Genomic DNA, 24,590 nt, shown 5'->3' with positions numbered 1-24,590 from the left:
TCTTCCTTATCCCGGGGTCAGATGGCTTATCTTCCTCACGTTGTCAAGGTCAGATCGTTCCTAGGCCGATCTGATCTGAGTTCTGCGATAGGACTGCCTCCAGGCCCAAGCTGCAGAGATAAGATGAGTTGCAGGTTGGGTGCACCGCGAGCAGAACCAGTTAGTAAGGCAGATGGATTTTACTGCACGCTGATTCTGCAGTGTGTGTGTGTGTGTGTGTGTGTGTCTGTGTTTGTGTGTGTGTTGTCAGGTGCACAGCTAGGCACCCCGAAACACAGAGCAGTGTAATTGCAATATCAGAGTCCTCAGTAGGCTTATAGCACTCTATATGCTCAGAGCGGTGTGTCAGTCTCGGCTATGATCTCTGTCTGTCTGGGGCAACAGAGCCTGATCTGCACGTTTGCTGTCCTTAGGACTGTAAACAGTGCTGCCAAATTCAGAGCGCGAGCTTGAACCCCCTAATAATTGTTCCTACCCATCTTGTTCATTCTGTTAATTAGCCCTTGTGGCGTTGGAGTGCAGCATATTGTTGAGACATAATTAATCAACCCCTGCTTGTAATTATGCTGGGTTTGGAATGTGAGCGCGGTTGGGAGGCTGGTTGCATTGCAGGGCATTCAGCTTGAGGTAAACACCTTATTAACCGTGTCAGAGCCCCTCAGCCCATGCACGGCAACTACGGTGTTATTAAGGTGGAGAAGAACGTGCTGTTATCCGTATTACGAAAATGGCCTCGTAAAAGAACCAGCGCTTGATTTAAGTTTATGGCCATTATGGTTCCAAGGTGGTCGAGCTAATGGAAAAATACTCTGGTACTTGCATCGAGACGGCGGGACAGATTATTATTTTTATACTGTAAAACGGCATTTGTTTAACAAAAAAAATTGTGCATATGCGTCTGTGTTATGTGTCAGCTTCCATATGCATATGGTATGTGTGGGAGTGCGAGAGTGCCTCCGTTTCAAAGGGCAACTAGTAGGTGAGGACAGAAAATAGAGCATGGATCACATCCCAGTGGTAAGCCTTTAATGCAGGTCTGTCAGGAGAGACGGCTGCTATTTTTTCCCCCCCTTCTTCATCTTTTTGTACCACAGCAGGATTTCTCTGGTTTGCCACAAACAGACAAACCTCACACACTCAGCCTGACTTCTGCTCAGGTTGTAGTTAGCCCCAAAATGATGGAAATGCAACCCTGCTATTATGCAGGCATCTACCACTCTTGCCAATAAAAACATACAGACTTAATGGGCACACACACAGATTCCTTGCTGTCCTGTCCCCTGCAGTCATTATAACAAAGAAACCTACACTAACCACCGTGTTAGTGTTACTTCTGCCACTTATATTCTCCTAATATTTGCTCTAAGCTTATGATGTAGATCTTTTTTTTTTTCTTCAGGCGCTTTAATTATGTCCAATTATATATATATATTATACATAATTATATAATACTTTTAACATTTTCATGAAACCAGAACCCGATTTTGATACTATTTCTATAGTAGATTTCATTGTAACTGCTGAAGTCTGCCATTACTACCCTGGATCAAGTTGCCTTCACTCACACACAGGAAAGAATGCATGCACATACAGTAGTGCAACATAATTTTATTTCATTTTTTAAATATGATTCACTCTCTACGCTGTGAAGATGTATGATGTTAATACAAACCCAACATTTCCTACTGCCTCCTCCACATTAAACAGATGGTGACTTTTATTGTAAAGAAACCGCAAACAGAAACCACAGTGTGTTTATCACTGCGGCTGGTGCAGACCGTGATGGGTCATCAAAAATGCATCTACCAAACAACGGCCTTTTCCCAGCTGCAGCTCACTTTCTGACTGCAGATGAGTTTTAATTTTTACAGTGTTGGAATGAGAAGCAGCAGCCACACTTACCAGCTCCTTTTACACTGTATGGAAAACTACTTGTACCGTGAGCAGTATGAAATCAGATTGTGTTCATGGTTTGACGGGAAAGGCAGATTATTGACTGACTTCTTTTAATAAGTGAGTTTGTTTGGCTGCACTGTAACAGATACACCCTTCTGGTTTATTTCTGACTACACTTGCTGTTACCACAGTAACCACAGACATTTAAGGATAAATTATTTACACACAAAATACTCGCAGTTCAGTTACATATGCAATGGGTAGGCGTAGACATAACTTCATTTTAACAATCTCAAGTGAAGCATGATGGGAATTACTGCAATTACACAAACAACCCAGTGGGGCTATCTTCTGGTCCCGATTCACACTGTCACATCTCTGAAATGACAGAGTCCAAGATTTAATTTTAGCCCAACTGAACCTTTCACCTAACCACAAGATTTGTGTTTTCTTCAGAGCACTTCATTTGTCGCCAGCTTTAGGCCAGTGAAAACACACATGCCAGATGTGTCTTTAAGTATAGTTTAGACAGAAGCTTGCACACACTCGGGGCCCATGCAGCCAGAAAAAGACACTGAGCGGCCTGCTGCCACACTGGCACTAGTACAGTGCAATCATCCAGGATTTGTGTCAGAGTATCGCAGGCCTCCATCATTCAGGTGGACTATCTTTACAACCATATCATTTGGGAAGAAATAGAAGTATCATTTTACAAGGCATTTGGCCCATCCAGTGTCAATTTACAATTTGCTCTCTGTCACTACCCGAATCATTTTCAGACTTCATAATGCTGCTACTGCCGCTGCTTTTTGTCTTACATTAGCTCTCTGGGCAGTGACTGTAACCATAGTGTGTTTCCTTTTTAGAGTATTTATCATGTCACTTGTGCTCAGCGATGGCGCTGTATGGCCAGAAAACAGCAAATTGAACAAATAAGGGATACAGTCAATCTGTCCCTGAAAGACATGCATCTCTTTATAAACAGCATTTGGTGGAAGGAAAACACAAACTGACAAAAGCTGAATTTCCCGCAGAAGGCCATCATCAGTGACATCCATTTCTGAGCATGTCAGTTTTCATTTTCTATCAAAGCCCGGCAAACCCGCATAATCACAGTTGAATAAGCCACTGTGTAAACACAATTCAAGGGAGCCAGATGGGATGACAAATTTCAATTCCATTTCTCTGAATGACTTAATAGTGTAGTTCTGTGTAAAAACCCGCAGCAGGTAGAAAAAGCTGAGGGAAGCCCTTAAGGCCCTCGGAGAGGAAGAGCTCGAGGGCAGGAAGTGTAGGGATTGGGTACAGCTGTCACCCATGAAATATCAATCATTAAGTCTATCTTCCCCTTTGCCCTTCTTTTCCCATCAGCCTCTTTGTCCTTGCCTCACCTTCGATTGCCCTGGACCTGTTGAACTTCCCATGTCCTCTTGACCTGCCTGTATTCAGCTTCCGAATTATATTATATTCAGCTAAGAGGTTTAGCCCTTTAAGTTTGCAAACAATGGTATTCCTGTCCTGGTTGATTTTGCAACTCCCAGTGTTACTGGCTCTGTCGTTGTGTGATTTCATACTTTAATATTTTGTCAGAAAATACAACAGAGGAGCAATCCCAGTGTCTGTTTTTGCTCCAGACAAAACAAAGTGGTGTTATTTCAATAAAGCCAGTCAATTGTAACTGTGATCTGATATTTTTTCTCCACACAACAGTGGAGCACTAGTTACCTTGCGGAGAAGTTGCAGCTGTTTGAACACTCTCTCTCTGGTTGCATAACTCCCTCGCAAAAGAACAACAACCTAAAAATGAATTACTTCAGAAAAATGCCTAAAATGACCATTGTCTTGTTTTGTACGAGGCTTAGGAGTGTAACGTTGAAACGGTAGAATATCAGAGAGGTAAAGTGAGGTGAGGGATACTTTCTTTGCTGATAGGAACATTGTGTGGAGGAGTTCGTTTGTCTTGCTCTGATGATACAAGATCCACCTGCCACTTTACATTAACTGACTTTAAAGCATTTTTTAATGCGTTGTCATATACTTTTTTCCTCCTCTTTGCAGTGTTGACACAATTTTCTCTCCGCAAGTGTTGACATAATTGCTTGTTCAGTACACTCTGAGTGAACCCTCCTCGAAGTTTCTTTGCACTCAAGGCGAACAAATGATCAAAGAATTGTTGGCCTTGCAGAGTGTATTCCTCACGCCTGTGATTAAGTGTTCTGCGCCCCCCCCCCCCCCTTCTGAGGATGAAGCAGGCATAATTGAAAAAGGAACATAGGACTAAACTGGTATTGTTTTTAAATGGGAAGCTCCACTTGGCTTAGAAAAAGGAGAGGAGAAAATGGGAGGGAGGAATGACGGAAGGCGGGACAAGTAAGAAAATTGAGGTGTAGCTGGGAAACAAATGACATGAGGTGGAACTGTAAAGCTTGAGTCCTGACCTCACCTTTCCTTGAACCCTGGTCTGCCACCTTCAGGCCCCTCGACTCAATGAGCCTTGTGGCTTTTTTTTCCCCCCAGTGCTACTCACCCAACCATAATGATCCATCATTGATCCATGACAGAGGGACTACTCTCCCCACTTAAAGCCACTTTTCACCTGTATGTGTGTGTCCATAGATGTGTGTCTTCTGGCTGATTTGCAGCCACGGTCAGGTCCAGACTTGCCCTGCAGTTTCACCGGCTTACCTTCATCATTGTTTCTCCTTGTTAATGGCCACAGACTTCCTTTGTACAGTTTGTCCTTGCCCACAAAGAGAAGGATGGTAGAGATGAACAGTGTACAGCGGAGGCTTTCACACACCGGTAGCTTTCAGGTTGTAAGATGAAGGAATGGATTATTTCTGCTTTGTTATTTAAAAAAAATGTAGTTTCATGTGCTAATGTCCTGTAATAATATCTTCACATATAATTCTCTGTCCTCCTTTAAACCTATAAAACCTCACTGCCTCAGAAATATGCCAGCACTGGATAAGTGTCATGGAATGAAGAGTGGCAAAGGAAGGTTGCTTTTAATGATAGTGTCTTATTGTGAAATTGCAGTTTAAGTCATCGAAGTGGAAACTCCTCCTGTTGTTGATGCAACTGTAATAGAGTGAGACCTCTGCACTTTAAATCAATGTAAATATCCATAGTAGACGTTTATTTTAGCAAGACAACTGCAGTAAGATGGACAAAAGCAATTGCGTCCCTATGTGAAATGAGTTGGCATTAGATTTGATAAGGTGATGGAATAAATTCCTCATGCCCATCAACATTACCATCATCATAATGATGCCCTCCATCACTTTTCTATTACACTTTCCTGCCATCGCTATCAATTATCCCCACAACCACAAATCACAAGGACAGCGCTGGTACACATCTCTCAGCAGAGTGTATCCTGAGGAAGATTGAAGTGTAATTGTATGCGTTGGTGGCAGGGGATATAAAGCACGGACGGGGGAAAAAAAGTAAAGAAAGGAAAATCAATGCCTTAACTAAAGGAGCGAGTGAATTATTGATGAGGAGTATGCAATGGGATCCCAGGTGTCTATTTCTTCCCCCAATCATGGATTGCTTGCTGCTTAGGCGGCCACAGTTGTAGCCAGAGAAGTGAGAAACGAGGATAGTGCCAAAAACCCACCCTCTACCATCTCCACAGGCGGATCAGCCGGCCCGAATTATCTGGTGCAGTGTGGTAGACGCTTGCCGCTGTGTTCACACACGTACAGTTAAAATCCATTTAAATAAAGACGCCAGTCTGCTGAGGCTGCTGCTGCTACAGTTGAGCCAAAGCCACACTGTCAAGGACTAGTGCAGTCACAAAAATCAGGTCTGAGTGAAGTTGGGGCCTCATTGGAAACAGCATTCATCTAACAGTGTGACTTAATCCACAGTTTTTCTCTCTGGGGTGTCAAGTCTGAAATATTTTTTTTCTTGTATCCCCTCTCAGATGTTTTACTGCTTGGCTCACTTGGTTTGTCCATGTTGCATTAACAAAGAAGAAAAAAACACTTTACTTCAGTGGTTCCAAACGCATGACGTGGCATACAGTGTTTTGAAAATATTTTTTCCTTTTTTTTGTATCCATCCATTTCAGTCTGATTGCACGTTAAAGAGGAACTATGCAAGATTTTTAGCTTAATTATGCTACAATTAAACAGCTTCGGAATAATTGTGATGGTTTAATAAATGACTTGTAACTTGTTAGAGGGAGAATGGAGGCTCTCTGCCTTCAACGTATAGCATCTCTTTGCCGAAAACCAACCTTGCAAGATCAGTGCTGCCGACCCGGTGTCCCAGCTCTCGTCTCTGTGACACTGCAACACAAACGTGCCCTCTAACCCATAATCTCTTGTTTATGACAGAAAAGACTTCACAAATATACACGTTGTAACATCATGTATGATGCCTAATGTTATCCAACACTCCATGGATTGCTTTCTTGCCAGCTTCGTTAAGCACATGGCCAGGAGGAGGGTTATCAAAACAGCGGAAAAGTTACCGGGCTTGTATAGTTCCCCTTTAAAAGAGGGCATCCATGGCAAAAACTAATGGCAAAGGGGATCCGTCCCCAGATAGAAGAAAGATTTAGCCCCCCATGCTTTCAGTTCGGTGCTGAATGACCATTCAATTAAAAATGCATTGAGAAGGGTTGCTGTTTAGCTGGCAGGGGCCCCATATACAGAGGCTACCGTCCTTGCCGCAGCTGGCCTCAGTTCGAATCCGCCAGGTGTGCCCTTTGCTGCATGTCATTCCCCGTCTCTCTGCCTCCCCATTTCCTGTCTATCAGTTAACACAAAATCCCCCCACAAAAAAATCACAAAAAGCAACCACTGGTGTAGTTAATCTATGCAAAAATCAACAGTTTTTTAATGACTTTTTCCAAAGCTGCGATTTTCACGACATCACATAATAGCACACATTCATAATCCGTAGTAAAAAGGACTTCAGTTCATACACAAACCGTTTTTTTTTTTTCCTGTGCCCTTTCGGAGGTGTAGAAATCAGAGGATGCATTGTTTACCCACACCACCAGTGTGCTGTTTGTTTTATTGCAAAGCAGAGGAGGCAGGCATCACTTCTGCTTGGCTGGAGAAGAGGCAGAAATGAGGAATGTGAATGAGAGGTAGAGAGCGCGGCCAGGTGAGACCTGAAAGCTGCCTTTGTGTGGCAGCTGGCAGTAAGAACACTGCCCTTCAGTGTGAGGTGTTCTCCACACACACACACACACACACACACACACACACACACACACACACACACGAGTATACTGTATATGTATGGGTGTCATGGGGTGATGTTTGGCGAAAACATGAAGCTGAAAAACCGTTGCAATTTTTGCGAATGAAACAGGAAAAAGCTTTCACCCCGGTCTCTCTCCAAGGTGAACGGACGTTTCAGAGCCATAAAATGCCTTTGTTTTCCCTCCGCCGTTCCAAATCTCCATTTCAGATGCTAAACGCTCTCTTATTTTCTCCTCCACTGCACTTCAACTGTATCTGGCTCCGTTCAACTGGAGCTTGAAGAGCATGATAATATCTCGTCCCCTCTGCTGCTCCAGGTTTAACATACTATCGCAAAAAGACTACTCCAGAAGTCGGCGCACATCTTGGCACAGCACATGTCGACAGTTATATATCCATCTTGTTTTCCACAGGAATTTGGATGCCAGGGTGGGACAGAGATAGAGGCAAGGTGGACTTCATGAGGAGATGGTTTTGATACACAGCTAATCAGGGTTGGATAACTTTTTGCCCGAGTGATGACTTGAATTCTTTCTCAATTTTCCTCTTCATAAGCTCAGGCTGCAGAGGGATTGTGACAGTTAAAAATCCTCTACTGCATGGGAAACATTACCCAACTCTGCAGCTGTACTACCATTTGATTACATGTGTGTTTTTGTGTATTAAATGTGATTGAGGTTGCAGATTACATATGTCTTTCCAAAATGAAAAGCTATCCGGATGAAAGCTTATACCCACCGGGCGATCATAAGTGTTAGTTATGGCATCTCTTGAAATAGCAGTTTCGCAGCCAATCCCGGACTGCGTCTCCATGCCGGTTGTGGAGGGGCAACCCTGTCTGTGTACTGATCTGTATTCTTGTTTGTTTACTTCTGTCCAGGAGGGGCCCTGCAGACAGCAGTCGCGCCAGGCACCATGAGGCAGCGAGCTTGGCCCGAGAGAGCGGAGAAATCACCCTTCATCACTCTCAACCAGGCTGGGCAGCGGAAGAAATGCACACAGCAGAAGCAGCAGAAGCAGAAGCAGCAGCAGCAGCAGCAGCAGCACACACCACAGCAGAGACAGACTAATACACACATCTGAGAGTGCGGTGGAGAGCAAATGGGGAAGGCCGAGAGAGACTGAGAGAGGGCAGTCGGTAACTCGGATTGCATCATTCTAAATGGCAAAGTGGCCCAGGCCACACTCAGAGGCAGTGATGTCCTTGTTAACACATTGTCCTCTGTTAGAAGCTCCTTGTTAGAAGTCACAAGTCAGTCCCCCACCCCTGTGAGGCGACAGAGCTGAGGGGCAAAGGAAAAGAAACACAGAGGACGAGAGGGAGAGAGAGAGAGAGAGGCCGAGCGGAAAAAAGAGACTGTGACAGGCCCCCATGCAGGCGCGTAAGAAGTATGTTCTGCTGGGCTTGTGTGCGTGCTGCTGGCTGGTCCTCTTTTACTGGGGCGGAGGAGTCCAGCTACGTCTGCTCCGCCTGCTGACACGCCAGCGGGGGGAGGTCGTGCGCCCCTGGCCCAACTGGACCGACCGGGCCTTCCTGCCCCGCTATGCCCACCTGGACGAGCTCCAGACGGACCCCGGGACGTCCGAGTCGCCCCGCCAGCGGCGACAGGCGTGGTCCGCCATTTATAAGGACAGCCGCTGCCGCATGGAGACCTGTTTCGACTTCTCTCGGTGTCGCCGCAGAGGAAGGGAAGGGTTCAGGGTGTACATATATCCGTCGGAGAAAAACGACCGCGTGTCCGAGAGCTACAGGAAGATCCTGACGTCTATAGGCGAGTCGCGGTACTACACGTCGGACCCCCGAGAAGCATGTCTGTTCGTGCTCGGGATAGACACCTTAGATCGCGACCAGCTATCAGGACAGTTTGTGCCCAACATGGACGAACGCATTCGAGGTTACCCGTTGTGGAATGACGGGAGGAACCACCTGATCTTCAACCTGTACTCAGGCACCTGGCCCAACTACACGGAGGACCTGGGCTTTAACATCGGCCAGGCCATGTTAGCCAAAGCCAGCCTCAACACGGAACATTTCAGGGCAGGCTTTGACGTTTCCATCCCGCTGTTCTCCAAGGATCACCCTCAGAAAGGCGGAGAGCGGGGCTGGCTGGTGAGGAACACCATCCCGCCGCGCAGGAAGTACCTGCTAATGTTCAAAGGTAAGCGATACCTGACGGGCATCGGCTCAGACACCAGGAACGCGCTCCATCACATCCACAACGGGAAAGACATTGTGTCGCTGACGACGTGCCGTCACGGGAAGGACTGGGAGAAGCACAAAGACTCCCGCTGTGACCACGACAACCTGGAATACGAGAGGTAAGACCGAGGTCACATGGCCAGCGGGGAGGGCGGTAATGAGGTGATGTTAAAAGGAGAAACGAGCTGTGAGTCAGTGTGGCACTATACAGGGATTTACGGGAAAACCAAGAGTCAAGTGTTATTTTTTTATTGGGATATACACAGTGGTGTTGCCCTGTTCGCTTTCTTATTTGGGCTTGTTATGCCGTTTTATTGGTCTTTTGGATGTCAGATTTCTACAAAGCAGCGTCAGTGGTAGCTTTTGTGTATTTTTGTCTCTTTTATTGCCGCACGGTTTCTAGACTGGTTGAGTTTATGATGTTTGGCGGTGTTCACTTTTCAGATCAAAGATTTTACACATTAACTTTGGTCCCTGGAAATGTAGACTCAGGTCAATACCTACAGCTTTGTGTTAGTAATATTCAAAGTACAACTAAACTATGGATGCGATGTAATGCAGTTTCTGACCCTGAGCTCTTTTTAATCACACAGACATCTTTTTTGAAACGGTTTTCTTGTTGTTGTTGTTTGTTGTTTGTTGTCTGTTGTTGCATGGGGAATAAGCTTGTCATTTCCACTTTACTTGAAATGATATTTCTACAGATTAGATGTTGGGTGGGGCGGATAAAACACACTGGGGGAAATGAGATTCCAGCAATGCTGAGTGTGACGATTTATTATTAAAACCAATTAATTTTAGCATGAGACCTCTGCCATAGTTTGAAAACAATTCCTACAAAGACATATATTATTTTAAAATCCAATCTTCACCCCTCTGAGCTGCATGGGCTTTTTTTTCTTCTTTTTTTGTTTCCTTTAGAGAGAAGCGTTTCAAGAATATGAGCACTATTGTTGAGTTAATAATGAAAAGCTTTAGGAAACACTTCGTCTGCCAAATACACAATGTAGCAGCCACTTGGTAAACATGTCTTATCCTTTCAAGTACTTTTCAGAGCCTTCTACAGGCTTATTAGAACGCAGGCAGTGATTTTAAAAACAGATGGAAATAAAAGCATACACTCAAAAAAAATAAGCAATTATTTTCTTTGCTTACTTGAATCATTAGCTGGTGTCATCAGTACCTTCCAGGGATTGATCTTCTTGGTAAAACCTTGATTTGTAATCACAGTGTAGTACTGTATTAATTATCCATTATAGAGGGGCTTCATTGTAAACCCAAACACATGCTTTCCAAGGTTGGATTTATCAATTTGAAGAATAGGTGGGATCTCTGAGCGCTAAGGGACGAGTTCCTGATTACTGATGGTTACTAAGAGAACTCAACAGGGCTGATGTTATAGCTGTAAAAGTACTTTGAATTACTGATATAAAAGTTAATACATATCTTAAAGCAACAACGTAGTGGGTAATTACAGTGTTATAGACCTTGTAAAAGATTAAGTATAGCATCTTGGTAATGACAAGTGCTGCAAATGCTCATTATTTTTCATTGTTACATTTTTCTATTCCATTGCACCAACTTGCAGCATTTTGCCTGAGCCGTAACCGAACATCACATCATACAAGCCAAACTGTGATCCAGTCGAGTTCAATGACATTTTGTGCGACTGTCATTATCCTCTTATATTCTATACCATGGTAATTACACAGCTGATACAGAGGAACAATACGCCCCTGTGCTTCACTCTTAACTTGCTTAACTTACACTTTGCAATGAAAGTTAGACACTGAAGTGCTGACAGAGCTCCTCATTATGAAGTCTGTGCCTGTCCATTCACAGACAGGAACCGTGAGCAGGATAGTCTGACAGTGCAGAACATTCACAGACAGCAGGAGATGGATTCTACTAAAAGTAGGAATCAGAATATTGAAAAGCGTAAGAGAAAAAGTAGTTTGTCTGTTCAACCATGACTCTATAGCAGCCTATGACATTAAGAATAAGGCCACAGGATAACTTCAGCAGAATTATGAACAGTACCGCTGCTCCACAATGATAGGTTGTTACGTTACAAATAAACAAAGATAATTCATGTGTTTAGGAATTTTGCAGGAATTAATTTCCTCGTCTGGTTCATTCTCTGACAAATAGAAGCAGAAAAAAACTCAAGTGCAGAAGGATTGAGGTCGACTTATGGGAAGCTAAAGATGTTCAGAAATCACACAACACAAGCTTTGTGTTTCTGAAACCTATATCCCTCACCCACTCAGTGTAGGCTGCACTGTAAAGGCCTGCGCATACCACAAGAGGCAGAGAGACTTAAACTACCAGTGAACTGTCAAAATAATAGCTTTCTGTCAATCAAGTCATTGATTCATTGACAAATTGTTTTAGCGACAGTAGAAGTGCACTCACACACTCAAAAGAACTTAATAAGGGGATATACAGTTAAGCTGACTTATAATAAGACTTGTCATTTAGGACCTGTACAGTATTTTACATTGTGCTTTTTTAAAAACATCTAAATTGCTGAGATGATTCTCCTCTACTGGACTGACTGAACCTTTGTGGCATAAGGAGAGCTGAGGGCTAAACCCCAATTTGGATCTGAGCCAGTGGCTGTTGGACGCTGTTTTCGGGTGTTCTCAAATGAACGCTCAGAGCATGAAGCATTTTAAAATACGATTTACCCTGGGATCACCAAGTGAGGTGGTGGTCCTGATCCAAGCGCGCACCTACTAGCATGCGGCCTCTAACTGGCTACCTAAGGCTTGTTTACATTGGGCTGGGCAGCAAAGGGATGGAGCTGCTCGACTCTGTATGAATGAGCTCATTTATTCCACACAGCCCACCAGTCAGACACCTGGGTGTGCGGGGGGGGAGAGGGGGGCTGGAGGAGGAAGAGGGGAGAGGATAGCAAAGGAGGAGGAGGAGGAGGAGGAGGGATCCCTGGAGGTATTTTTGTGGCAGATTTGGATACGGCAAAAAGCTCTGAGGGTGTGAGAGTGTGAATAGGGGAGGCGATGTGAGAGACAGCTGCCGATTGTAAGAAAAAAAACACACACAAAAAAAAAACACTGGATGATTTTTTTTTCTCTCCCTCTTTCGCCTTTTGTATGAAGTCTCTTTATCTGGACACGGGGGGCTTTTAGCCTCAGAGAGAGGTGTGAAGGAGGAACTCAGGGTGGGGTGGCAGGCGGAGAAGGAGGCCGGGGGAATCACATCTCTCTATTAGCAACCCTTTTGAATGTCTTATTGGGGAGAAAAGAACGGGATTTCTGAGGGTGGAACATGAGAACCGTGGAGACTGTTGAATTCAAATGAATGAGAAATAGAAAAAGAGGACATTATAAAAAGAAAACACGTGAGCATGCTCTGTGTGTGAAAACCAAATTCATGCCAGGTAAAGACGCAACCTCACCTCTCCATGTCTGCTAACTCTGCCGTATTCTCCTTTTATTTGTTCACTCTTCCAGATCTTTTTGTCAATAATCCAGAGCCTGTACTAATAATAATGATAATAGTCCCCGTCACTGAGAAAGCACGCGTCTTTGTGTGCGTGGCTGTCACTGCTGTGTATGTATGAGCTTGTGGTGTTGTTTGTGTGTGTGTGTGTGTGAGACTGTGTCACAGTCAATGAGGCTCTTAGAAGGTGGTACCAGGTTAATGAGCGCATGCATCTGGTACAACAGCAGATTAGCCCTGAGGGACCTGGACAAGACAGCAACCAACGGACAAAGGGCACGAGGAGGAGGAGGAGGGGGGAGGAGGATGACGTAGGGAGCGGGGGAGGGGAACTCGGACAGAGAGATCAATAGATGATCGTGCGCAACATCTTTTATTTTTTCACCCTTACAACAACCTTAATGTACCATCCAACCTTTTCAAGCTAAAGAGAAAATTAATTGGGCTTTAAATTGCTTTTATTGTTTTTTCCATTAACTTTAATGAGTTTTTCCAACAAAGAAATACTAAAATTACTACAGCTTGAAAAACCGATCTTGATTTTGTTTGTTCTAATTTTTTCAAAAGATATAAGGGAGACTATTGCTGGCCGACGTCTGGTCATCACCTTTCTAATACTGTTTATTCCAATATGGTTTAGTGCCCATTAAAAGTGTTGTTTATTAAGTGCTCAAATAAGGATCAATGGGATTTGGAGCATTAGAAATGACGTTTAGTATCATGTCAATGATTATACACTGATCAGCCATGACTTTAAAGCAGGTGACTGTTTAATTGCTGTGGCTTATTGCTGTATATCACTAGTGTGTCATATTCATTCTGAACCCTTAGTAATTTGATTTGAAAGTTAATTTGTAGCTTCAGTTATTTTCCTTCCAACTTAATGGCTGCAGGCAGTCACACACAGATCAGTCACAAGATTAAAAGCAGTCACCGGTTTTAATGTCATGCCTGATTGGTGTATATATCACCAGTAAGAAGAACACAACATGTCGATGTCCTTGAAATCATCTGAAAAAACTGCTGAGAACGTAAGGAGAATGTAAAACACAGGTTGTCAAAATTGGTGTGTGTACTTCATTGTGCACTTGAATTTCTCATGCAGATTTTTCAAAGGATTACAACTGGTGGTACACAACTACACACTGTGAAATAACCTCAATTCACAAGGTCATAATCTAAATCTGACCCTTATTTGAGCCCATAGTTGAACCTGAATTACATAATTTCTCTTTTCCTCTAGATTAATTTCTCTGGGTTGGGATATCTTGGTCTGTAGTCTGCATTTTATCAGGCCATGGCAACAGAGGGTAGCAAACAGAGATGCTGTGCTGAGAAACAACATTGCATAGCTGAACTGTTCCAAACACAGTAACTGTTTAAAGCAGAAGTAAGTGATATATTTGTGTTAATATAAGTCTTAAATAGTTATATCTTCCGACAGCAGTCACTTACATAGAGTGTTTAGACTGAAACACGGGTCTCTCAGTCCCTCTGCTCTGCTCTGAGCCGAAGAGAAAACATTTATCGTATCATCCAATGAGGAGAGAGAACGGCATGCAGGGCTGTGTGTGCAGCCAAGGAACGCCGAGAATGTGGCGACGTAGCGACGAGGACTGTTATGGTGCGTTCAAGGAAACTCGTATTTTTCCGACCGTGAAGTGGTACCAGTTCGATCTGGTACGAGTTCACCGGTCGGAAGTTACGAGTGGCCGTTATAGTGACTTTCACCGGTAAAACAGGTCGGAAAAACACGAGTGGGTTGCCTGGAACGCTACAAAGTCGTAAGTTGTGACTTGAAGCTGTAATTTACGATTTCAAAAGCCTGCCTGGAACGCAGCATTAGCGAAAACGACCGGACCACTTACTTCTGCTTTAAGTCCCATCTGTGACCCTAAGCAACTTTGCTTGGTATCTGATCTTTCTGCTCAGACACGTGCTGAATGATTGACCCCTTTGCAAAGACTGACGTCAAAGTTCGATCGCGCTGGTCATCTAAAGGAGCCGAAGGACACCTCTATTCTGACAGGTTGCCGCCGAACCGCATCATAGCTAATTACCATAAAGTTAACCGTGACTCAACTTCTCGTCTGGTGACGCTTTGGAAGCGCGGCTGACAGCAGTTGACGCTTTGGTCGCCGGGCTCTCATTGAAAGTTAATGACTTCTGACGTTTTTGAAGCTTTGGAAGCTTTTGGTGTGAACACACAGTTAGAGCTCCATATATTTTTGTTGGACTGGAGAATAAATGTGTAATGCACATTCTTTTGACTTAACACGAAATAATGTTTTCATGGTTGTTAGCAAAATAGTTCTTAAAATCAGATTAAGTTAAAATACCTCTGTTCCTGCTATTTGAAGAATAAAATTATTCTTATAAGAATAATTTTATTCTTATAAACTGTTGAATGGTTGCTAAATGGTACCTGAAAATCCCATTAAAATCTGCCATAGGGAAAAACAGAAGGTGCCTGGGAAATGCTTTTTGGGTCTATTCAGTTAGTGTGTAACACAGAGTGTGTATTTGTGTGCATGGATTATGGATGGCAGGAGAAAAAACAGAGCAAAGTTCTGAGAGAGGCAAGTTAGAGGTAGGACACAGTGGTACCCAGGGCAATAAGAGAAGCAAGAGAGAAGGAAGAAAAGGAGAATGTCATGTGAGGGAGATTACAAAAAAAAAACGGGGGAAAAGACGAAAGGATACCGCAGGCAACTTGAGGAAAAAGCGAGAATGAGACAGGGCAAGAGGGAGGATGACAGAGACGGAGAGAAAAAGGGGGGAATTGGAAGAGAAGGGGATACTTGAAGAGAGGGAGAAGCTGTGCTGCAGCCTAATGGCCTAGTTTCCCTCACTTAGGAGAATTCTCTAAGAAAGGGAAGAGAAACGTGCATTGTACAGTGAATGTAAATGAGCAAGAGTGTGAGAAAGAGAGAGGGCAGGAAGAAAGAAAGAGAGGGATGTTTAGGAGATACAAAAGGTACCACAGAAAACACAGAGTGCTCAGGTTCCAGTTTTGGACCGAGTGTGGACATAGCGAGTGCGTGTTTGTGAAGGAGAATTGATGGCGGGGTTGAACAGGAGACGGTCAAAAACGCTGTAACTCCCTGTTTGCCTTAAATGGCCTCGGCGCATATAGCGGGGGCTGGTGTTGGAAGCCGATGGGTCATTATTCACGACCCTCCTTGAAAGCAGCTCAAGGTTGCGAGAGAAAGGGTGGACAATCAGACTTTAAAACCTGGCTAACAGTTGGGGATGAATGCAGCATACTAATCAGACGAGGCAGGACCGGAGGACGGCGGGAGCAGCCATTTAATAGTATATTCGCCACGGTGAAAGTTGGAAGGAAATGCTTTAGAAATGCTCTCATGCATATGTAATTTGAACAGGAAATTTGCGAAGTTTTATGCTGTCATGTGCATGTAAATGCAGTGTAATAATTCCCACAAAGGATTTCAGTGTGGTTGCGTGGAAAATGAATCAGCAGAGGAAAGGAAAACAGCGTCACTCTTATCTGCAGGCAGACATTAGAAATAGAAGGCCTCCCGTGGCTGTGTAGTTACAACTTGAGTACGTGCAAAATCTGAATTATTATGTGGGTGTGTATACACAAAGTCGTCGTGTACGTATGCGTGTTTGTCTGGATCTGTAAGCAGTGTGTGCAAGTGTGTGTGTGTGTGTGTGTTTACGATTTGAGATTTTGGCAAACCAAAGAAGAAGCGATGCAGCCCACTGTAATTAGGGCCTGTGAAATTGTACCTCTGAAGATGCTGTGGTCTTGGTTTGTGTGTGTATGTGTGTGTGTGTGTGTGTGGTTGCTGTGGCCCACGTCTGCTGTCTCTGTTTAGAATACTTGGAAATGAGAGGCAGCCTTGTGATTCTCTGGCACTTGTTCACTCCATCCTCCGTTCTTTTTGCTCCTCTCCAGCTCGTGTCCTTCTAATCCCACACACATCACTCTTCCTCCATCTCTTGTGCTTTTGTCAAGTCTGGTCAAATATATTTATAATTTCATGAAGTGCAGAAACAGATGGGCTGGACCCTCTTGTTCTTATTACTAATCATTTTTGCTCATACTTTAATGATAGCATTGGATCAAATGACAGGGCATAATGTAAAAGAGGGTGAACAGACAGTTATGACTGCATTCTGCAGTTACCGTCTTCGTTACTGCATTTTAGCATCTTTCAGCTCATTGTTTCAGTTTTAAAGCCACAGGTATGTTGTTTGAATCTGAATCTGAATCTCTAGCCAAGAAGCTCCTTGATCCACTGCATCTATCTTCTATTTACAAGGCATTGAAAGACAGGCAGGCATAATTAGGGAGTACTGTATCTTATGCATGTTAGCACCTAGAGCCACATACCATAGCCCTGAATATAAAACAACCCTGATTGTAAGATGACCCTCTCTTTCCAACATCTGTTTCTGAGAGAAAGACTTTTAAGGAGAAAGAATACTTTCATTCATGTCATGAAACCTCTCTCATTTATATAAATGAAACACTTAAGACAGTAATACCGGTATGTAAAACCAAGGTGTGTGTATCTTGTCAATCAGCCACTTTCTCCCATCAGCCACTTAGAGGTAGAGGTTTTTTTTGCAGGTCCAAAAATGTTGGACCAGGCCCAAAATAAACCAAAGGAAAACTAAACTCAGACTGACATGCATTAATTCATTTTCAAAAAAAGGGGAGACCTGATCCAAAGGAGACTGTAGAAGAACCAGATCTGACCTGAATTAACTCGAGAATAATTAGATCTAATCCAGAATACAGTCAGCTCAAACAGATGCTAATGGGAAGAGAGCTCACCAAAAGGCAGTAGCATGATGCTATCAGGTAATGCAATCAATCAACCAGCAGCAATGGTGTGTAAGAGCAGCAATATGTTAATGAAATGTGAAGTCATAATGTTGTAAAATTATTTTAAAGTCATCAAAACAAAATTAATTATTTTATTTGCTTCAAACTAGGGTTGCCTGATCTCAACCATAGCAACCACAAAGTCATTTTCTCTGCTCAGTTTGCAGCTTTTTTTTTCCTCCAGGAAAAACATACCATTAGTATCAGTCAATAAAGTAATTCATATAAGAGTTGGAATTCAGACCAAACATAGAGCTAAAAGTAAGGTGAATTACATGAGATGTAATGTTTCCCAAGCTCTGAAATGCCATACGGTACAGAATACAGATGACCTGATGTCAATGAATTTCGGTGAAGGGATAGATCTTTGGTCTTGAAACAATTTGTTAGGTCTTGGGTCTGACCTGGTCTGAAATTCCATCGTCTTGATGATTGTTGTGTTTGAGCCGTAACTATGAGAGAGATGGTATCAGGTCCAAAAGTCATGTTTGCAAGGTCACAAAAATCAATTTAACTTGACTACTTCTTATGGGAATGATGACTTTGGCTGTAACATTAACTTGGACAAGTTCTAAGTGTTGGCAGAGACTTGTGTTCTCTGATTCCTCTGCTACAGCTCCCCACACTGTTTATCTGAAAAGGCACAAAAACCACAGCTTTCATTCCTTAGTCTTGAGAAAAATGAAATGTATTGTCTAACACAAGCCAGTCACAACCTGCTTGTCATTTCCCATGTTTGTGGTCCAGTCTCCGTGCCATCATTGTTTCTCTCAAACGCTACTCACTGTTTGAAAATTTGAAATCACATTTGTAGCTTCCCACTTCCTCAGAGCTGCAGTTTCCCGTCAGTCTGGTCTGTTTGGAGTAGGGTTAGAATCTATGCAACTAGTCTGGAGGGATTTAAACCGACAATAGCTGGATGTTTACAGGACACACCGGCAAAACCAGTGACACAGGAGCCACACCACATCGTGAGGCAATCAAGCTCTGGAAGGTTTTGCGGTGTGCAAGTTTGAGCAGATTTCAACATTGTTTTTTGCACACAAACAAGATCAGAAAATGTAGCATGACAGACTGTCTTGTAGGCGTATCTCCCACACCCAGGCTTCACTTCCATTTCACAAGTCTTAACTCTAATCCCTGCATTAAAACTACTGTAAATCTAATTGCTGTGATAGACACCATGTGATACGGCTGCACTCTGCACACCTTGCTCACACTCTATCCTCTACACAACCTTCTAACTTTTCTTTTCTCGCAGCATCTTGTCTGCCGCCTTTGCTTTTTTATCATGCTGTACTGCACAGAGTCCTCCTCCAGCTGACTGCAAGCCTCCTACCGTAGTTCTGAGATCCGGTATGCATGATTTATCAGCAGACTCTGCTTCTCCATGAAGGCCAAACTTTTTTTGACAGCACAGCTGTGTTAGCGGTGTTGCACACAATCGTCTTGCACGCCATTGTGTTAGCTACATGCACATAGGTGCAGACTTGTATGCCCACCAACACTGACTAAGAGTGTTTGGTCTTACCTGCTATTCTATGCATTCCTTCACTGACACCAAACTAACCCAACTCCCCCACCCACTCCTGCGTCATGTGTCTTGATGAGCATGTGAAAGGTTAAGGGAAGAAAGGTCTATATCTTTCTTTCTTTTTATTTATTCCCGCCAAGGCAATTTCACAATTTGACAATATCATGGCAAATCACATTTCTTATTTATTGGTTGGAAGGGAGCAGGGAGAAGATACAATATGGTTTACAGTATGAGCCTCAGTGTCAGACGAGGCTTAATCCACTTCAATAGAATGACAAATTTAGGAGTCTAAGCATGCTCTATAGGCAGGACATACTAATCACCTGCACTTTCAATTCAGTTGCATATTGTATCCTGGATTGTAACAATAAACAATGTAAAGGGTTTGAATGCAGTGATAAACACACAGTGAATTTCCCCCTTGGGGGATTAATAAAGTTCTATTCTATTCTATCCACAAACCACACCCCTTGGTTCTATAGATAGTTATAGTTCCTTTCAGTTAGGTATTTCCACCTGGAGTTGGTGGAGACCAAAAACAGAGCAAAAAGAATAGATTTTATTTTACATTAACATAACTTAGAATGATTTGCTCCATATACTTGTTTGATGTATAAATAAACACCTAACAAATTCACTTCATTATTTAAAAGTTCTTTTTCTGTGGCCCACCTGCCAAAAACATAAATATAAATAGAGTTCATTAATGTTACACATAATTTGCTAAATCTTAAATGATCTGAATATCTGAATATATTATGATTGGATAAATGGACCAGATACAGTACCACCAGGAAGATGGTTTCACAATCCTTTTTTAAATGATTTACCAACACTTAATTACTCCATTCAACCAAAATGAATAAAGCATTTGTAAAAGTTTTAGTAACCTTTAATAAAGGTCTTGTTCTGTCTGTGTTAGTGTGCCTTATTATTGGGCATGCATAAAATCAAACAAGAAATCCTGTTTTTTTTTTGTTTTTTTACCGAAGGGCTAAAATTATACTCAACATCTTCTAAAACAAATACTTGTTAATTTTGAAGAATGTGTTGTGTTTTATTTATATTGTGTGAAATAGAGTAGGGGTAGAGACAACAGATCTGCTTCTGTATCTTGAAAATCATAATAAATTCTAGTCATATTGTGCAGCTAACACAGTCCAGCTGCTTCAGAGGAAATCAGCTCACCTGTAATATCCTCTGTCTGTTCGTTGACCTTGCTGTGTTCACTTATTACAGACACATGTGAAAACAGTCATCACTTAAATATACATCTGTTTTTGCCCGATGGGCTCGGGGAATTTGGAAGCCATAGTAACTTGAAAGTCACACACAGGTACAGACCGTAACTACTGAGAAATCCTAGCCTCAATTTATTTTTTAGGGATTTCAAGGATTTCCAAGTTTAATCCATGTAGACTGGATGAGTGCTGCTGCACGGTTTTACAGTAGGGGCTCTGTGTCTCACTGATAATATGGGAGTTGGCTCCAAGTTATGACATTATTTTGACAGTATTTGGGAATATCTTCATTTTTATTTTTTTTTATATATTTATCAACCAGAAATGGTTGGTGGATGTCCAAAGAGACAAGAGGCATTTATAATAGCTTGAAGACTGAAATATGTGTCTCTCTGGAGACAGTGTGTGTGCTTTAACATGAGTTCATATGACCCCTCTCTTCTCTAGAGAGGACTTGGCTGTGTTCACTTGACATGTAGTGTTTTGTGTCTCATGCAGAAGTTGCAGTGGTTTTATAATACTGTGAGGAAACAAATTCCCAAAATAATATCTATTGTGACCCAGGCAGATTTGAGTACATTTCCATGTGGATATTGTGGGATAAGAGATTCAGTTTCACTCTACTGCTTCTGTCCTGACTGAAATTTCAGCCCCATGCAGTAATTTATAAGTGATCCTCAAAAGACCTATATACACCAGCAACATTCTGTTCATCATTTTACAGACCTGACAGTATGAACAACTGTTCAGTTATTCTGTCTGCTTGTTTTGGTGTCTGTGGTTTGGATAAGGTTGCATTGTACTATTTGCAGACTTGCATGGAAATAACCAAACTAGGGATTGTTTTTCTGGTGCCGCCACTGGTAGACAAAAGTTTCATATTCACAATAAGTGAAATATGCAGCCTTTTCACCATCAGCTCATTATTTCTCGGATGTCTGCATCTCATGCTTTGTTTGCCCTTTAAAACCCCCAGAATATTTCACCTCTCCAGTCGGTCAGGTGCCTATCACTTTTCTTTAAGGGAGACCGTTTGGCCTGAGGCTCCCTCACTAGTGTGGATGTCCTCTTAATGGGTGTCCATTCAGTTCCCTAATCGGGGCCCTTTATCAACCCCAGCTAACACCACAGAGATCATAGCAGGAAAAGCCTCTGGCAACCTTGCTCGCTTTTGTCCAGGCCAACTGGAGCGTAAGAGCTTTGACAATGACAATGCAGTTGGGAGAGAAAAAAGAGAGAGAGAGACATAGAGGAAGACATTTCTCATTGGTTATGCAGTTAAAGAGTAGAGCCTCTTCTGAGTGCCCTGGATTTCACTTGTTTTCGTTTTTTTTTTTAAATAATCGCATCTATCGACCTTTGACCTCACCACCGCCATGCTGTAAGAGTCTCTACGGTTTAGTCGCTGTGGAGCCGGGGAAAATGGGAGATTAGCAGTATCTCTCTGTTCTTCATAATTTCTTGATGTTTGAGGAACTCAGTGGTATCAAGGGAGAACAGATAATGAAATTAGAGGGGGAAAGAGGACGTCACATTTATTTATGGGAAATTACCATTTAAAATGTGTTTTTCAAAAACCACTCAACCTCACCATCAGATGTGAAAAAAGAAGCCAGCAGCTAAATCATTGCATACACACCCCAGATTTTGACGCAATTAGACTGTCCCAAACACATTCTGAGGTTTTTTTCTTTCTTTCTAGCACTTCTTTGCAAAACTACTAAATTGCCTGAGATGTCTGGTGTAAAATTAGGTCAGAAAATATTGTGTAGTGTAAGTTTGCAATAAGATGAAAAGGCTTTTTAATGGCAACTTCTCTCTTTCTCTCTCTCCCTCTCTCTCTCTCTTTGATGTAGAGTGGAGCGCTCTGATTGGTCGGTTTTGAGATGAATGACTGATACATAGTGATAATCCCAACCACTGGAGGGTTCAAAGGACTCACTAATATATGCTGCACTATCAGCATTAAAATGATCTATGTACCCCGTTTTTTAATAACACGGTGGGATATTGGGGTTAAACTGGGATTTGGATGAGGGGCCACCTCAGTCACCGTCAATGTATGTTGCTTAATTATTTCATTCACACGTCAGCACTGCTTCTTTTTTTTTTAAGATAAATGTGTGTTTTTAATCTGTGTGGCAATGACTTTTATCTATTTTTCTATTAGGCATCTCCCCTTTTTCTTTTTCTTTTTCACCCCAATTCTAATCAGAGCCCTTAATGTAGTGTATCTGCCATTAATGAGTCCATTCCGGCACTAATATTTACATAGCATTAGATATGCAATATTGATAAAATATGTATCTGTACCACCGAGATACTAGCTGTCTTCTAGGGTTGGCCCACTTTATTTTTCACAAGCTGCTTCATTTAAACACCCAAGGTCCTTGTTTAAAAAGCCATTGAAATTATCATCTTAAATTTTTGGTCCTGACTCCACATTGACTTGAGAGAACATTTCACAGCTTTATTTTAGCTGATACCAATTCTTTAAAACAAAATGTATGACAGATGTGAAAATGTTTTACAAGAATGAAAATCAGATTTTCTTAGTGTCCGGGCTACAGTGTACATGTGTGGGAAAGATAGTAAGGACTTGCTGCTACTTCTTGAGTATAGACACAGTTAGATTTGACCCCATTATACATGCAAATATGTATACAGGCAGAAAAGGCTAAAAGTGCTGCTTCGACTTCACATCACCACTAACAGGCTAACAAAGCTATCTCTCTTAGTTATATCACCACTATTGAAACTATTGAAACCCAGCTGGAGATAAGTCTTAAGTGACACATAGTCTGAATACACACACTTATCTAAGCTAATAACCCGGTAGCATGAGATACTTCAGCGAGCTGAGTAACTGTTGCTATCAGCAGAAAGGGATGGCTGTATTCCACTATTACAAAGCCAAAATCCCCCGAGCTAGAACCATTAACTAGAATTAGTATTATGGGAAATAAGATCCAGACAAGACCCTCATACTGTTACTGTTAAAGAGTGCTGGCAATTGACTCCTGTATCAAGGAGGGAGAACTAAACTTGAAATACTCACTGAAAAACTTTCCCTAGTTAGTTTTTACACTGGTTTTCAGCAACGCACACAGGTAATCATTGCGTGTGGGCAGTGAACGCCACACAGCTTGCTGTTTTTCCTTTTTTTTTATATACTGTTATCTCGGAATACGTGAAAGGGTTTCTATGCCTCTTCTTACTTACAGTAATTTCTCAGCACAAGATGTGCTTCTTAACTATCCCTTAAGCTCTTTGAAAAGGTTTATGTGGGCAGCGTTGTTTGTCTAACCGGCACAGCAGAACCTGTTTTCTCTTCTCCAACTCACAATAAGCAAGAGATAAAGTCCTCTCTTCTCCCATTAAGTGGCATGCTTGTGTTCCTCCTCGGTTCACAGTGTACTTCTTTAGAGTCTATTTGGATTGACAGCTCACAGACTCCTCTGCTTTCTCACTCACACTGTGCACTTCAGCAAATAGTTCAGTTCCACTTCATTGTATCTGTAGGTGTTTGAGATGGCATTAACAGACTGTTCAAAGACTTTGCTGGAACTTGACCTGCCTCTCGCCATTATCTTAACAGTACTTATTGTACTTCTTATACTAGCATTAAAGAAGTACACATGGTACTTAATTAACAAGCGGGTAGCATGGAGAGGGCATCTTTTATCTTTGCAGAAAGTGCAAGGTCACACACTTTCTTTTAACTTTTTGACCTCTGCAGTGTCATGGAGCTTTTGAAAGCCCGGCTGTTGTGCCATTTAGCAAACACCAACTTGTTTAACACTGTTGCATCGAGAAAAGCTGCTACCATTATCTGAACTTTTAAAAATCATGATCACAAATGATAAAATCCTTATTTTGCTACTCTCTCTAGGAGTTCTACTTGAGTGCATGGTAGAGAAAGAATAATAATTCAGCTTTTCAGGTGCCTCACCTGTTTTTTTCATGCAATGTAATAGACTGGGCTGGGAGTGTGTGTTTGTGCGTGTTACTGTTGCCAAGCCCAGCAGGAAACATTACAGTGTGTGTGCCCCAGATAAGTGCTTTTTATTCTGCTACCTAGCAAATGAAGAATGTGTATAAGATCATGAATTACTCATGAGTTCTTGTGTTGTACTCTTATTTAATGATAGCTGTGCTGGGACTG

The 24,590-nt window shown here is 42.4% G+C and overlaps 1 protein-coding gene across 3 annotated transcripts in view; it reads left to right on the top strand.

Moving 5' to 3' along the window:
• ext1c (exostoses (multiple) 1c) overlaps positions 1-24,590 on the top strand; it is a 92,044-nt gene that overhangs the window by 9,350 nt on the left and 58,104 nt on the right. For all 3 annotated transcript variants that reach the window (XM_083982237.1, XM_083982236.1, XM_083982235.1), the window contains one exon: positions 8,002-9,440. In XM_083982237.1, the coding sequence (XP_083838363.1) occupies positions 8,494-9,440 (947 nt within the window). In that variant the 5' untranslated portion in view covers positions 8,002-8,493. The remainder of the gene's footprint in view (positions 1-8,001; positions 9,441-24,590) is intronic.

Source organism: Trachurus trachurus (assembly GCF_905171665.1).
Source record: "Trachurus trachurus genome assembly, chromosome: 11".
Lineage (NCBI taxonomy): Eukaryota > Metazoa > Chordata > Actinopteri > Carangiformes > Carangidae > Trachurus > Trachurus trachurus.
Note: the sequence above shows the minus strand (reverse complement) of the source record. Positions and strands in the feature narration are given on the sequence as shown.